This window comes from Mesoplodon mirus (genome assembly GCF_964341445.2).
Source record: "Mesoplodon mirus genome assembly, chromosome: 12".
NCBI classification, from domain to species: domain Eukaryota; kingdom Metazoa; phylum Chordata; class Mammalia; order Artiodactyla; family Ziphiidae; genus Mesoplodon; species Mesoplodon mirus.
In genome coordinates, this window is record NC_138988.1 from 97,823,915 (window position 1) to 97,838,758 (window position 14,844).

At 42.8% G+C, this 14,844-nt stretch overlaps 1 protein-coding gene across 3 annotated transcripts in view; it reads left to right on the top strand.

Annotated features, from left to right (window-relative positions):
• ADTRP (androgen dependent TFPI regulating protein) overlaps positions 1-14,844 on the top strand; it is a gene marked incomplete at its 3' end in the record, with an annotated part of 65,264 nt that overhangs the window by 11,332 nt on the left and 39,088 nt on the right. For all 3 annotated transcript variants that reach the window (XM_082638282.1, XM_082638283.1, XM_082638281.1), the window contains one exon: positions 987-1,088. In XM_082638282.1, the coding sequence (XP_082494408.1) occupies positions 987-1,088 (102 nt within the window). The remainder of the gene's footprint in view (positions 1-986; positions 1,089-14,844) is intronic.

Sequence of the window (14,844 nt, forward strand, 5' to 3'; positions counted from 1 at the left end):
ATGCAAGGGACAGTCAGCTTGTTGCTGATACTGTCCACATTTCTACAATGTTGCTCAAGTTTTCATTCATTAGTTAGAATGGAAACAAACTGAGACCAGGCACACGGGATGCCCGGAAGGGCCCATAATTAGAAATGATGACCTCTTTCTACCCGTCATCATTCCGCTTCCTACAGTATTGAGACCTCAAACTTAAATCCAAAATGAAACTCTCCAAACACTAACAATGAGCTCTCAGATAATGGAGCGAGAACTGGCATTCCAGTTTTACTTTGCAGGACACCTCCTCCTCCACCCCTAAAAATCTTCCAAAGGCTAAGTTTTTTTGTATCAATGGAGTTTATTCATTTTTTAAGTCGTAGAAATTGAGCCTTTGGAATTTAAGAAGATCATCGGAAGATTAATAGTTATTTTTTTCCATCTCTCCATTGATTTTGTAGCACGGAAGACAGACACTTTGAAAAGATAGCCAAGGGGTACAAGAGGATGGGGATAAATCCAAAGTCCTGGGCAATAAAGAGATCCAACTGTCCGTTCACTAGCTTGTGAATTACCCTGGGAGCTTGTCACCTATCCTCGCCACAGCCTTCCTGCTTCCCTTTGCCATGCCTATTTAGAGAGTGGGCAAAGCAAGTGGAAGACTCACGCCATTCCATGTGGCTGCTCTCAGCACTCCTGGCAAAGCTCAGAGAAGAGAGAAGTCATTGGTTAAAATGAAATGGTCTGCGAATCCTATTTATCTACATCCTCTCTGCCTGCCACAATGACAAATAATTGATCCCTAACTCTCTGAAATCCCCAGAGACTGGGTATCGTAATTCTACAATAAATAATTTTTTCCTTCATTTAGTATTTCATGATGTATATATAGGAATGTATCTTTAAAACTGGTATCTATTTTTATTTTGCTATGTTTCCTTGGTTATCTTAGGAAGCACTCATTGAAAATAAACCTAATGATACTATTTTTGTGTTCTATTTTCCAGTTTGTATTTTTGTCATTCTGGATCCTCTTTCTCTACGATCGAGAACTCGTTTACCCTAAGGCCCTTGATGGTATCTTTCCAGTGTGGCTGAATCATGCAATGGTGAGTAAAAGGAAAATTTAGTGACTACAGAACGGCAATAGCCTCTGTTCTGAGAACTCCAAGTGCCTTATTTATGTTTCCAAACTTCTCCTCAACCCCCAAAATCCCAGTCACTCCTCCCTCTTCATCCCGTCACTATTTATTTAAAGAACACTTTGAGAATACGAAATGAACAAAAAGTGGTGCTGTAACTGGAGATACGGAGAGCAGATGGGATGTCCAGGCAAGACTCTTTGCCAAGTTGCTTATGAAGTTATTGAAAAGACATGAAACCATAAGGGCAAGCAAATTCTTGGATTCTGCAGTCCTGAAAGAGAAGTAACTTCAGCAAATAACATGTAATGAATTCCTATCTAGGAATGGAATCAAGCAAGCTTTAAAAATAATCCACCCTGGATGTTAACTAGACTTGTGGTGGTGAACATTTCCCAATACATACACATATCAAATCATTATGTTATACACCTGAAACTAATATGCTATACGTGTCAATTATACCTCAAACAAATCCACCCAAATGTCCGAAGAATAACTCATGGCTCAGAAGCAGCTTCTTAGCTAACACTCGATCAGGACTATTTATCACAAATGATTTACATATTTCTGTTTCCCATTTGGGCTTTTGTTCATGTATTTATTTCTGAGGGGCTGAAGAGTAACCAGAACCTGTTCTGAGTTATGCAGGGCACTGTATCTGAATACCAGTAACAGTGGCCTGGACAAGCAGAGCTGGAGCAGGACTGTCCAGGTCTTGGATGAAGGAGGAGTTCTGAGTCATCGGCACCACATGCACAGAGTAATCATTCAAAGTACTTGCTCTGTTTCTCAATATTTACAAATGTATTTCCACATTAGTCAGGCGTTCAGAAGGAGGTCTGAGAGTCTGTGAAGCAAATGACATTTAAAAACCAGGGGGAAGTCACAAGGGAGTAGCATATCAAGGCTCCTCAGGTTCACAGACTTTCTTCTACCTCCAACTTTTCCACTGTCTTAAAACTCACATGATTACCAATTTGGAAAAGCAGCTCAGTCCACCATGTGCCCTGCCCTCCACCCCTCAGAAAAACATACTTTCACTTTAAATATGTGCTCAGTGAGATACTAATTCATCAACTAAGGTATACAAGTTCCAATCTCATTTAGAGTTCAGGACCAAAAACTATATATTTAATAAGTCCCGCCGCTCAGAGACCCGTCCTACCAGCTTCTTTTTGTCAGATCACCTCCTCATCTTCCCAGTTTCCCATTAACATTAATCTGAAACCCCTACACGGGGAATATTGTGGCTTTTTATGGCACTTAGACTATATTAAGTATGTTCCTCAAATAGGAGCCCATTTAATTCATACAACTTTCTTTAGATAACAATTACAATCCTGAACTTCTACAAATTAAAAAAATAAAAACTCAGAAAGGTTAAGTGATTTGCCTGGGGCCACTGAGCCCATAATTCACTCTTCCTTGCCTTGTACTATAGTCAGTGCAAAACCTGTGGTTCAGTCTAGTTTCATAATTCACCAGGCAATCAAAAAGGATGTCACTTTGCTTGATTAACAAAGCAAAGTGAGAATTCTCACTTAAAAAAATCCAAAACCCCCATCTGTACGCTAATAGGCCAAAACTCTACTTAAGAAAATGAAGCGATTTGGGACAACTGACTGAGCTGGATGTTACTAAAATAAAAAGGCAGAGTATTGAAGGTGTCTTTTATTTGGAGCCAAACACATGTATCAAATACCTTTTCAAGGTTTTGTTAGCTCAGCTAGTAGTTTTCCTACAACTATTACAAGCTTCCTACCTCTTTGGGGTACCATTTTCCACATGGAAGTAAGGTTAGATTTCTTCCAAATAGGTGTGATATTGATGCCCAGCATTTGTGACCTTGCTAAACAGACGTATGGATTTTTGTTAATTTTGGAAGCAGATAGCTTGATAATGTATGTCATATCCATCAATTAATTGGCAAGGCAGATAATATACAACAGAGAACATAAAATATTCGTGTGCCTTCACAACCTGGGGGTTTCTTTTGACCCTGCTCTTTGCCTTTTGGTCAATCAAGTAACCTGAATCCCTTAGAAAGAAGGGGCTAGGGTCCAAAAAGGTGTAACGACAGTGAAAAAGAGAAAAGAAGAGGCAACCTGCCTTGGGTCAGACACAGACTCTTCTGTGATTCTGTTCATTTAATTGGAGAAACTCCCAACAGAGCCATTTCTAGTGAAAATGTTGGCATCAGCAAAACCAGCACTGGGTGCTCCTAATGGGGTCATCCCCAAACGTCCACGCTACCTTATGGTGTCTGCTCCAAAGCCAGTGTGCTCGTGGCTGCATCTCATCCCTCTCCCCCAAACTGTGTCCCTTACTCTGGACATATTCTGTCCTCACTATCAAATACTCCTCGTCTATTACCTCAAGGAATGCTCTCTGCTAACTTTTTAAATACTAGTATACAAGAATATGGAAATGGCTGTTACTGGGTTAATTTGTTGACACTTTCTGCATTTTAACAGTGTCCTTCCATGACAACTCAAATGAGTAGATACCCAGAAACCACCACTGTGGCAGCCCAAGTGAGGATGGGAGGTCACTGGTACTAGTTGCTTCCATGTAGGTCTGGGCCTGATTTTAAAATGAATCATTTCCTGTATTGCTCCTTTTTTTCTTCCACAATATAAGAACTATTGCTGTACAAAGCCAGGGTCGTACTTTCCTGAAGGTTCTTTCATTTCACAACAGTCTTTATGTCTACTATTCCAGCCTTAGCTTTGGAATATGCTCCCTGTTGCCATTTGCGTTGCTGCCCTGGGTTTTATGAGTAGAATTTGTCAGATTAAGAAATACCACTCTCCCCTTTGATACAGTGTAGTTCTAAAACGTTCATGATTCATCAAGTCTTTGGGCTCCTCCCAACCCAACCCTTCTAGCTCATTCTAGACTTGCCATTGCAGTAGATCATTCAAAGCTGACTATCATCTCTAATGGACGTTTCTCTATCCTTGTTATATATTCAAACCAAACAGTAACATCAGTGTAATATTTGCATCAACCATGGGCAGGCTGCCTTATTTAAAGTAGATCAACCGGACTGTTTTATTGCTAAGCTGTTCTCCAGTCTTCAAGAAAGAAGGGAAAGAATAGCAAAGTACTCCTCCAGGTTTTGCCAGGAAAACATTAACTCCTCAGGCATTATCTAAATGACTACTAAAGATAGAACCAGAACAGACAGATTCAAACAGCAGGAAGAGGACTCAGTAACTGAGGAAACGCTCAGATCCTAACCTGAAGGGAGCTGGGGAACTTATTTCTCCGGAAATCAACCTAAACCATTCAGGTTTCCCTAAAGGAGAGGGAAAAGATCAGAGAACTCCCTCAGAGGCCCTCTACATTTGAAATCAGTACCCGATTATTGAGCATGTGCGTACAAGCACCTTGTAAACTACCAAGGACTGCATAAATAGTTAGTATCATGTAAGACTCTCACTCAATCCATGATCACAGAGTTTTAGAACTGGAAAGGCTTCATTTATATTAATAGAGATTTCAAAACAATCTGCTCTTAAGAGACAGGCCTTATCTTGGCTCTTTAAATTGGAGCAAATACCAGATCCAGCTACCTAGTTATTTAATGTGTTGTCATTTATTCACTTGAAAAAAATAATTATTAAGTACCAGCTATAAGGGTAACATCAAGATGGATATTTGACAAGGGTTTTGACTTCTGGCACCCTTAAATCTGGTTGAGCCTAGTATACACACACAAAGTTGAAATAATAAAAATAACAGTTAATGCTAATACAAGCCATTGACATAGATGGTGTCATGCAGTGGTATGTTATTATTGCCAAGTGAATGACATAGACAGGAGGGATGCTGTGCCCCTTGTGTCCCAGCCTGGCTGTGACAGGCATGTGGGTCATGACTGGACAACCTGGAAGGCCTTTTAGCCATCTCTGGGGGCTTGCTGGGGAGTCAAAATGTCAAGGGAGTGAAACTCTAAACCTTCCAGTTTCTTCCTCACTCACAGTAGGCCAGATGTTGTCCATCACTAAATTCAGGCCCAGTCTCAGATTTTTCTTTCCCACCCGTAAGCTTGGTGTGAAACTGTCGGGCGGCTAGGTAGAGGTAGGTGAGTCCTAATGAGTAAAGAAGGTCACCTGTGGGGACATCAGCATCAAATGGCCGCCCTTTGTCCTCAACATTACAAACCCCTCGCCCATGCCTCCTTGGTTCTTTACCCCATTGCTTCTGGGCAGAGAGGACCCACAGTCTAGATATCTCTGGATAGCTCAGTGGTTTTCAGCCTTTAGGAAACAGAACGCTTTGTGAATCTGAGGAAATCTACGAACACTCTCCCAAGGAAAGCACAAATAACCATAAAATTTTGTGTACAATCTTAGAAGGTTCATAGATCCTCAAAATTCCATTTATGGACTGCAGGTTAAAATCTCCTGACATAAATGAACATATACTTGAAAACTGGGCCCCCGGATGAGTTCTAATGCTGAGTTCAAATAAAAAATACAAAATCAAGAATTATTCATGGGGTGACAAGAGAAATTTGAGATATGATTCCTAACCTCAAGAAGGTTAAATTATAGTTTTATCTATATACATACTCCCACCCAGCCTTTTAACTTGCTGTAAGTAGAGGCTGTGTTCTGAAGGAACTCTGGCAGAACATTTGCCACAGTTAAAAACAGCCCCCCGCCCCTCCAGTATTATTCCCCAGAAAGTCCATGTCTGAAGAGGAAGAGGGTGCTGGTCAGGGTTCCTATGGGAACTCCACCTCCCATCTACTTCTGTTCCCATATAAGACAACAGCCAGAGTATGTTCTGCTGATACAGCAGCGTCCCGGCCCATGTTACTCACAGGGTGGTAAGTGAGATCCTTTGGAGGCTTGGTCTAAGTCCGCAGACATGCTGGGCTTGTGCTCAGTATAGATCTGGAATGTAGAGCCATCAGGATTTACTGAATATCTGGCAAGAAAAAAAGGGGAGATAAGATTATTAGCTTAAGACACAGGGGAGGTATGGATAGAGATGGTAGGGGAGGTGCAAGGATTGTGGAGAAGGAAATTGTTTTGTCTGGACATGTTTGAGATGCCAATTAAGACAACAAACTTTTAGATGCAGAATAGGCAGCTGGACATGTAAGCCTAGGGGAGATTTCTGGACTGGTGACGTAAATTTGGCTGTCTTCATTATAAAGATTGTTTTTAAAGTTAAATAAGATCACCTAGGGAGTAAGTATGGTTAGAGAAGATATCCCAGAGCTAAGCCTTAGAACATTCCAACTTTCAGTACTTGGGAGGAAAAACAGGAGAATTCAACAAAGGAGACTGAAAAGGAGATGCCAGTGAGTTAGGAGGAAATCCAGTGCAGTTTAGTCCCCTGGAAGTCAAGTATAAAAATGTTTCAAGAGGAAGTCTTCTACGTCAAAAGCTGCTGAGAGGTCAAGTAAGAACAACACTGTAAGATGATCACTGGATTTGCAGTAATGAACTCTCTGGTGACTTGTACAAGAGCAGTTTTTTTTGTTTGTTTGTTTGTTTTGCTGTACGCGGGCCTCTCACTGTTGTGGCCTCTCCCGCTGCGGAGCACAGGCTCTGGACGCGCAGGCCCAGCGGCCATGGCTCACAGGCCCAGCCGCTCCGCGGCATGTGGGATCCTCCCAGACCGGGGCACGAACCCGTGTCCCCTGCATCGGCAGGCGGATTCTCAACCACTGCGCCACCAGGGAGGCCCAACAAGAGCAGTTTGATTGGGGGGAGGGGAGAGCCTTGGTAGTGCTGTATGTATTAGTTTCCTGCTGCTACTGTGACAAATTAACGCAAACTTAAATGGCTTAAAGCAATACAAATTATCTTACAGTTGTAGACGTCAGAAGTTCAAAATGGGTCTTACGGGATAAAATCAAGGTGTCAGCAGAGCAGCATTCCTTCTGGAAGCTCTAGAGGAGAATCTGTTTCCTTCCCTCTTCCATCTACAGTCTGTCTGCCTTCTTTGATTCACGGTCTCTTCCTCCTTCAAATCTGTTGTACCATTACATTCTAAAATCTTCTCTGGCCATTTTCTACTCTAGACCAAGTCCACATTAGAAAGAGAAACTATGACTGCCAACAATGAGCAGAAAATGGTGCTGGGAAATAACTTGTCACGTGACTCTAGAGAGGGAAGAGCTGCACTTAAGCCGATGGCGTACCACAGGAAAGGTCCTTCCTCAGAGCATTGTTCTAAATCTCTGAGCAAGAATGAAGTAGAGGGGCTTCCCTGGTGGCGCAGTGGTTGAGAGTCCGCCTGCCGATGCAGGGGACGCGGGTTCGTGCCCCTGTCCGGGAGGATCCCACATGCCTCGGAGCGGCTGGGCCCGTGAGCCATGGCTGCTGGGCCTGCGTGTCCAGAGCCTATGCTCCGCAACGGGAGAGGCCACAACAGTGAGAGGCCCGCGTAATGCAGAAAAAAAAAAAAAAAAAAAAAAAAAAAGAAAAAATAAAAAGAATGAAGTAGAATCATTTATCAAACCCTGATATTTACTTGGATTTTTTTTCAGGTTTAATCACTACAGTGTTATAAAAAGTTGCCCTCTTGTTTTAAAACACTTTATTCATTCCATTCGCTTCTGAATCTAAGGTAGGTTAGACTGTCCAGTGGCACTGGGTTAAATGAATGCTTAAAGCTCAGCAGTGAAATCAGAAGCTAAGCTGGGATTAGGAAGCAGAGTTAGCTGGGTAAGGACAATAAAGCCATCTTGCCCCTCAGGAAGTCTTAAGGTAAACACAGGAGATTCTGATAATGAACTGCCGAAGGATTACTAGTCCACTTAAGGTTTTATATAACTAGAACCAAGCAATCACAGTGCCTGCTTTCTTCATCTCTTGAGAGCAGAAACCAGAATGGTGGAAGTGTATCTTTTTTAAAAAAAATCCCAGTTCTGAGAATTTCCAGTGTGTGCTGAAAAGTAGCTTGCTTTTACAATTCCATTATCCAGTGATGCTCTATCAATGGGCTGCTTTTGAAATAAAAGAATACCAGTAGAAAATACATCCCAATTTCAAAATCAAAGTCAAAGGTTTTTAATGATCAAAACCTATACATGCCTTCTAAGAAGTTACTGGGAATTTGAATAACTGAAATCATTTGGTGTCCTTGAGGGTTCACTAGCAGGCCTCCCCTCCTGTGTGATGTAATTAGTCCCCACTTCCATGGCAACCACAGGTACTACTACCAACAGGAAGAATGACTTTATGCTGGAGAATAACCAAGGTGGAGAGATTCACAACAGAAGATCCTAAACCTCTCTGAAATACCAAAAGAAAGAAAATCTAAGTGGGTAGGAGAGGGCAAAAGTCCCATGATCTCAGAGCAGAAGTGAAAATGCCTACGAGCAGCCTGGTGGAGGGTGTGAGCGCCTTCTCCACAGATTTGAATAGACATCCCCTTCCTGACCAGGGAGCCAGCACAGAAAAGCCCCTTCATGCTTCTAGTTACTTCATAACCCCACAGGCAGACACTCTGACAGCTGCAGAGTCCCATCCTTGAACAGGGAGCTGCTGACAGGCTCTCAACCAGCCTCCACATCTTTTTCCCTGGTCTCTTTATCTTCTCTGCCTACAGAGCAACCACTTGTGCCTAATTGGGAATTGAGCTTTTCCAAGTCCTCTAATCTTACTCTCACCTCCAGGTCCTTGGATTACCAGCCAGTAGATGGTTTCTGCAGAGCGTTATCTAGTCTGCTTTATTCCACTTGCCCACATGTTACACACCCACCACGTGGATTCCTAGCTCTCACATGCTTATGTCCTAAGTTTTGGATTCTCAGCCCTGCCCTTTATTCCTCTCAATCCAATGGGCACATTCATTCATATACAGGTACCTGCGTTCCCAACGGCTTCCTAAATCTCAACAACTCTTCCAACCTACCACCAGCCTTACTTACTTATCAGCTTCATCCTTTTTCTATCACCGTCATGTATTCACTAGACTCATTTATTTTCTCTAAAAGTTTATAATTAGAGCAAAGCTAAAGAAGAGTGAGAACATGGGAACAAGAATGAGCTCTTTCTCTAGGGAGTTCATGCATGTTGAGCCATGTGAGACAGGGGCAACTGCCAGAGTCTCTGAGAGTGTGAGCAAAAGGTTTGCTCAGAGTGGAGATCCTGCTTTTATGCTCAGTGATTTTACACTGAGTGTATACTTGCAGTCTTTTAACAGTGGTCTGATAAAAGGGCCCAGATGCCATTTAAAGAGCATCTCCATTAATACAAAAATCTATAGGCATGTTGGTGCACACTCCATGTATTCACTCAAAGAATCAGCTATCTAATTCTGAATGCTGAGAAACAATAAAAACCTGATGTTAGAAACAAGCTTGCTGATCAGGGGCAAGAGGGCATGGCCATTGCTTGAAAATGCTGTTCTTGCTATTGTCTTAGTACATATGACTAACAGACAATAATATAGTGATATTTCCCTTTTTACCCAATTCATGCTTGACGATAAATATTCTTTTGTAGCAATGATTGGCAGAGACACTAAAATACTTAACCTATCAAATAGTATTTAATAAAAGTCTTTTGTCTCCAATCAACCCAGGGACTTTAGTGTAAGGCTTACATGTGGGAACATTTTAATTAATATGCATACTTTTCCTGACATATTTTAAAATACTCTGCTAACCTAATAATGTCAGAATTAGTGGCATTAAAATATCATGATGATCACAGAAATTGTAAGCCTAGCAAAAAAGGTGCTTAAGAAATATTTGCTGAATGATATTTGACAACTGGAATATTAAGCTGCATAGCCAAAGGGAATGACACAATCTTAGTGGTATCTTTTGAGGTGGTGACTTTTAGAGCATGGTGCAGACAGTCCAAGACATCTCCAGGTACAGGTCATCAGGAAATGGACCATCTGGTGAATCATATTCTATCTTCACAAAAGTCCTTTCATATCTGTTAAGGTTCTTCTTGCACTAAAAAGTTGGAAGGGATAAATTATTAGGAAGAAAAGTGCTGCAGCTTGATCCCTAAGAGTTAGTTTGGGATGAGTGGAAGCAAAATGTCTTAGCCCTGTGTCTCAGTTGCAAAAATAATTGATCTCAGATGTTTTCCACAAGTTAATTTTTGATTTCATGAAAAGAATTGACAAGTACCAGAAAACCTCAACTCTGGTCCCATTTCTGCCATTCTCTTGCTGTGTGATTTTTGGAAAAGCTAAGAGACCTACACTGGGTATTGGTTCCTTGAAATAGGTGTGTTTACTGTTCTTATTTCTCAGTGATGCTATTAGGAGCAAATAAAATAATATGTGTGCAACATAAAGTGCTATCCGTGATCCAAAACAACCTATGTCAAATTGTTGTCAACTTGGAATCACCGTCACCCCTTCTCCATTCTCCTCTGCATAGCAAGGGATAAGCCTGGAATCACACACAAGGTCCTAGAATCCCTTTCTCCATATGGTTCCAGGTGAGAGTCAGCCAGTGACGGGCACTCTCATGAGACGTGAAAGTGAGGACGCCTTTTTCTCTAGTGGCAGTTGAGAACAGATGTGCAGACACGAGGTTAGCATCAACTGCTGGACAAGCACCCAGGAATCACAGGCTTTATACTACAGGCAGCGAGGGGGCAGTTCCCAGAGACTTCTGAGATGTACCACAGCTTCTGAGCCAGCGCCCTCAAACCATCCCCTTGTAGTAGAAGTTCCCCTTTTACTGCTTTGACCTTTCCAATAACTGTCTAAGCCTCTAAAACCTTCATCCCTGGAATCCCTCAATGGGCTTCCCTGTTCCTGATGGGATCCTGACTGATAATGACCATAAATTCCTGCATCCTTCCAAATCATGCCCACAACCCTTAAGAGGAGGAGAGTTATCCATCCAAAGGAAACAAGGTCCCAAGTGCCGTCCATTTCTGGCCATAGAGAGCAACAGTAGCCTGAAACAAACAAACATACAAACATCACAAGACACCTCAAATGCTGAAAAAAATATTTTTAAAATATTTGTAAACATTTGACTTGCGGACAAGAAAATAATGGAAATTCCCCAAAGTTAAAATAAAACAGAAGAGGAGCTAAGAGAGAGAGTGAGATGCAGGCAATATCTGAAGAGAGAATCACTGATTATTTCTTGGAATTTATGAAAAATTAATCCTCAGAGTCAAGAAGTGCCAAAAAAAAAAAAAAAAAAGACACACAGGACACAGGGCAGACATCTAGTCACTTGCATGACATCACAGACACCTTAGACAAAAAGATCCTAGAACCAGCCAGATTAATAAAATGGATTTCCCAAAAACTAACCACTGTTACACTGATAGCTGATTTCTCAATACCACCAGAGAAGCCAGAAGAAGTGGGATAACAGCTTCGAAGTACTGAAGACAAAAAGAGCCAACCTATTTACTCTCCGAAAGTATCTTCTGAAACAGGGACAAAGTAAAGACGTTTTCAGACACACTAAAACAGATGTTATCACCCACAGACCCTCAGTAATGGAAAATGCTAAAGGTCATACTTCAGGAAGAAGGAAAATGATCTCAGAAGGGAGGTACGAGGTACCAACAACAATGGCAAGCAACGTGTTCAATTTATGGTGACTTTAAAAACGAATGAATTAAAACCCTGGAGGCAAACAGAATGTAAGTTGAGAGAGGGCTGATTAGAATTAAGGCATGCTAAGCCCCCCTGGATTGCTGGTGGGGAGGGGCTAGAAATAATGACTTATATTAGCCGTTACCACATTAAATACGCATTTTAATGTCTAGAATAGCCACGTACAAATGGAGTGTATGACTTACGCATCAGTAGAAAAGGAAAAAATGAACAGGAAAAAAAATAAACTGATGAGAGTTCGAATCCATGGTCAGAGACTGTTCTAAGGTTCTGGAGAAAGGCCTTTCCTGCAGGATTAAGTTACCTTCCCCCGAGAATCATTTCTACTGTTCCTGCAGGCACAGATTTCTAAATTATGCAACCAACCCCTAATTGAGCTGTTCCAGTTAATAATGTAGGTGATATGGGGGTTGGGGTGCAGGACGGGAATGGTCAGAACATATTTGAGAGTAAAATGCTAAGCTTCTGAAGTACTCATTTTAAAGGGGGAGGCAAAAGAAAAGGGAATTAATAATTAAATCTTCCTTTTTGTTCATCCCTTTAGTAGGGACAAGAGCCCTGTTCCCGAAGGCTTATTCCACAGGCCACTATTTAAAAATACTAAATTGTGATTATAGATGAATTTGGTGGAGTGTTCTCCTTTCTAATCCTGGCAGCTGTCCCTGGACAGAAGGCCCGTAGAGTTCTCTGGCAATTAAGAAAAGGCTCTTGGGCTTCCCTGGTGGCGCAGTGGTTGAGAGTCCACCTGCCGATGCCGGGGACACGGGTTCGTGCCCCGGTCCGGGAAGATCCCACATGCCGCGGAGCGGCTGGGCCCGTGAGCCATGGCCGCTGAGCCTGTGCGTCCGGAGCCTGTGCTCTGCAACAGGAGAGGCCTCAACAGTGAGAGGCCCGCGTACCGCAAAAAAAAAAAAAAAGAAAAAAAAGAAAAGGCTCTTGATCATAAAGTGATCTCTGGAGGTGATCAAATTGCCTGCCTTCCATGCTAGGCAATGTAAAAATTAAGCACAAGGTTTGTATATTTTTTATACTGTGGTGCATGCTGTGTATTCGTTTGTATATAATTAAAGTTTCAGGGTTGGGTTTTAACGTCTCAGGATTGCCTGATGTACTTTCCTGTTAATGTCAACATGGGAGTTCTGCACACAAATCTACAGAACAACCTGGACCTACTAGTGAGGGGAGGGGTGAAATGCAAGCTCTATTTGTTACCCGGGATTTTCCCCACTGAGAGATCTAAGTGGAAACCAAGTTCTCAGCTCTCCCCAGCTCAGCAATGCCCTGAAATGGAGACTTTGCCAACACAGGCACTGCTTTTCTTTTCCCCAATTTCCCAAACCCTTCTGTTCTTCTGTTCTATTCTATTCTGGTGGTTGTGGGGTTGGCTGATTAGGAGTTTCCTTCAGGGCAGACAGTGCTATTTGAGCCACACGCAAAACAAGCAGGTATGCCTTTCCCAACAGAACAAAGTCCAAGAGCACTGCCCCAGACCCATACGGGATTATCTATACATTCTGCTCACTCCTCTTATTCTAGCCACCAACTATCCCAAACTGCCAAACCCAGGGCTCCTGTTTCCGCCCCCATCTTACTCTCAGCAGCATTCAGCACACTACACTTCTCGCTCCCTGAAACTGTGCTTTTTTGGTTCTATTGATAGCAGACTGACTAGTTTTCCTCCTACCCCAGTCTCTGGCTGTGTCCTCTACCTGCCCTCTAAGTGATGCCCTCTTTAAGGCTTGTCCTGGACTCTCTTTGCCAGTACTCTTTTCCCAGTAACTACTCACATCCATCCCCATGGGTTTAATTCTATCCATGTGCTGAGTCTATAGCTCAGATAGCCTTTGAGTTCCAGATTTGTTTCTCAACTGCCTACCTGACATCGCTGTTACAGGCACACCTACAGGCGTGCCACAGACGTCTCTGAATCAACGTGTCCAGAAGTGGACCTGTTATACTCACTGCCAAACCTGTCCTGGGCACCTCCATCTCAGAAAATGGAGCCACCATCCTCCCAACTGCTCAAGACAGAAACCAGCACTGACCTTCCCACCTCCCTCCACCCCACCATCCTCATATCCCATCTATGAACTAATGTCGTCAATGCTACCTCCAAAATATGTAGCAAATCTGTTCGCTTTCTGTTCACTGCCAGCACCCTGGTGTCCACCTTCACTTCTCATCTAAACCGTACAACACCTCCAAACTGGTCTCCCTGCTTCCATTCTCAACCTTTTCCATACAGCAGCACGATTCACAGGACACAGTGTCCCCCTTCCTAGTGCCCTGCAGTGGCTTTCCACTCCACTTAGAGTAAGTGTAGTGGAAACTACACTTAGGGAACCCCTTCCCACGGCCTACAGGCCTGATGAACCTGGCCCCTGCTTAATGCTCCAGACTCCGGTGGAGCCTGTCTCCCCATTACGCTATGTTACAGCTCTTCTGGCCTCTGCTTTGTTTCTGTAACTATGAGAGCTCCTTCCCACACCAGGACCTCTGCATATGCTGTCCCCTTTGCCTGGAATGTTCTCCATTTGCTCTTCCCTGGCATTGCTCTTACATTTAGGTCCCAGCTTAAAAATGACCTCCTCAGAATGACCTTCCCTGACTGCCTTATGTAAAGCATGTGCCTCCACTTTCCTTCCAATGAGTAGATTCCTGTTTGTTTCCTTTATAGCCCATATTGTGACTGGTATCTATGTGGCTGTTTACTTGTTTATAGAAAATCTTGCTGATTAGACTGTAAGGTCTACAAGGGCAGGGCCCATATTTGTTTACTGTTTAATCCCCAGCACCTCACACAGCACCTGGCATGGGGTAGGCACCTAATGAAGATGGCTGCACGGAAGAATGAAGTCTTTTCCTCTTGCTCTGCTAGCTTCTCTGTACCCTAGACTGACCCCAGAGTTCCTCCTCAGGGCTAGAGTGAGGTGTGCTGGGACCAAAGGGCATTGGAGGCAGAGAGAAAGCCTTTAGCAGCCCTGCCTTTACAATCTGTGGATGACATGATACGTTTGAAACTTTGAGGTGTTCTTTTGTACAGGAAGTTACAAGTGAGGAAAATTCTAGAGAGATTATTGGTACCTTGAAATACCTATGGGGCTTTTCGTTGTTGTATTGAGACATATGCTATATTAGT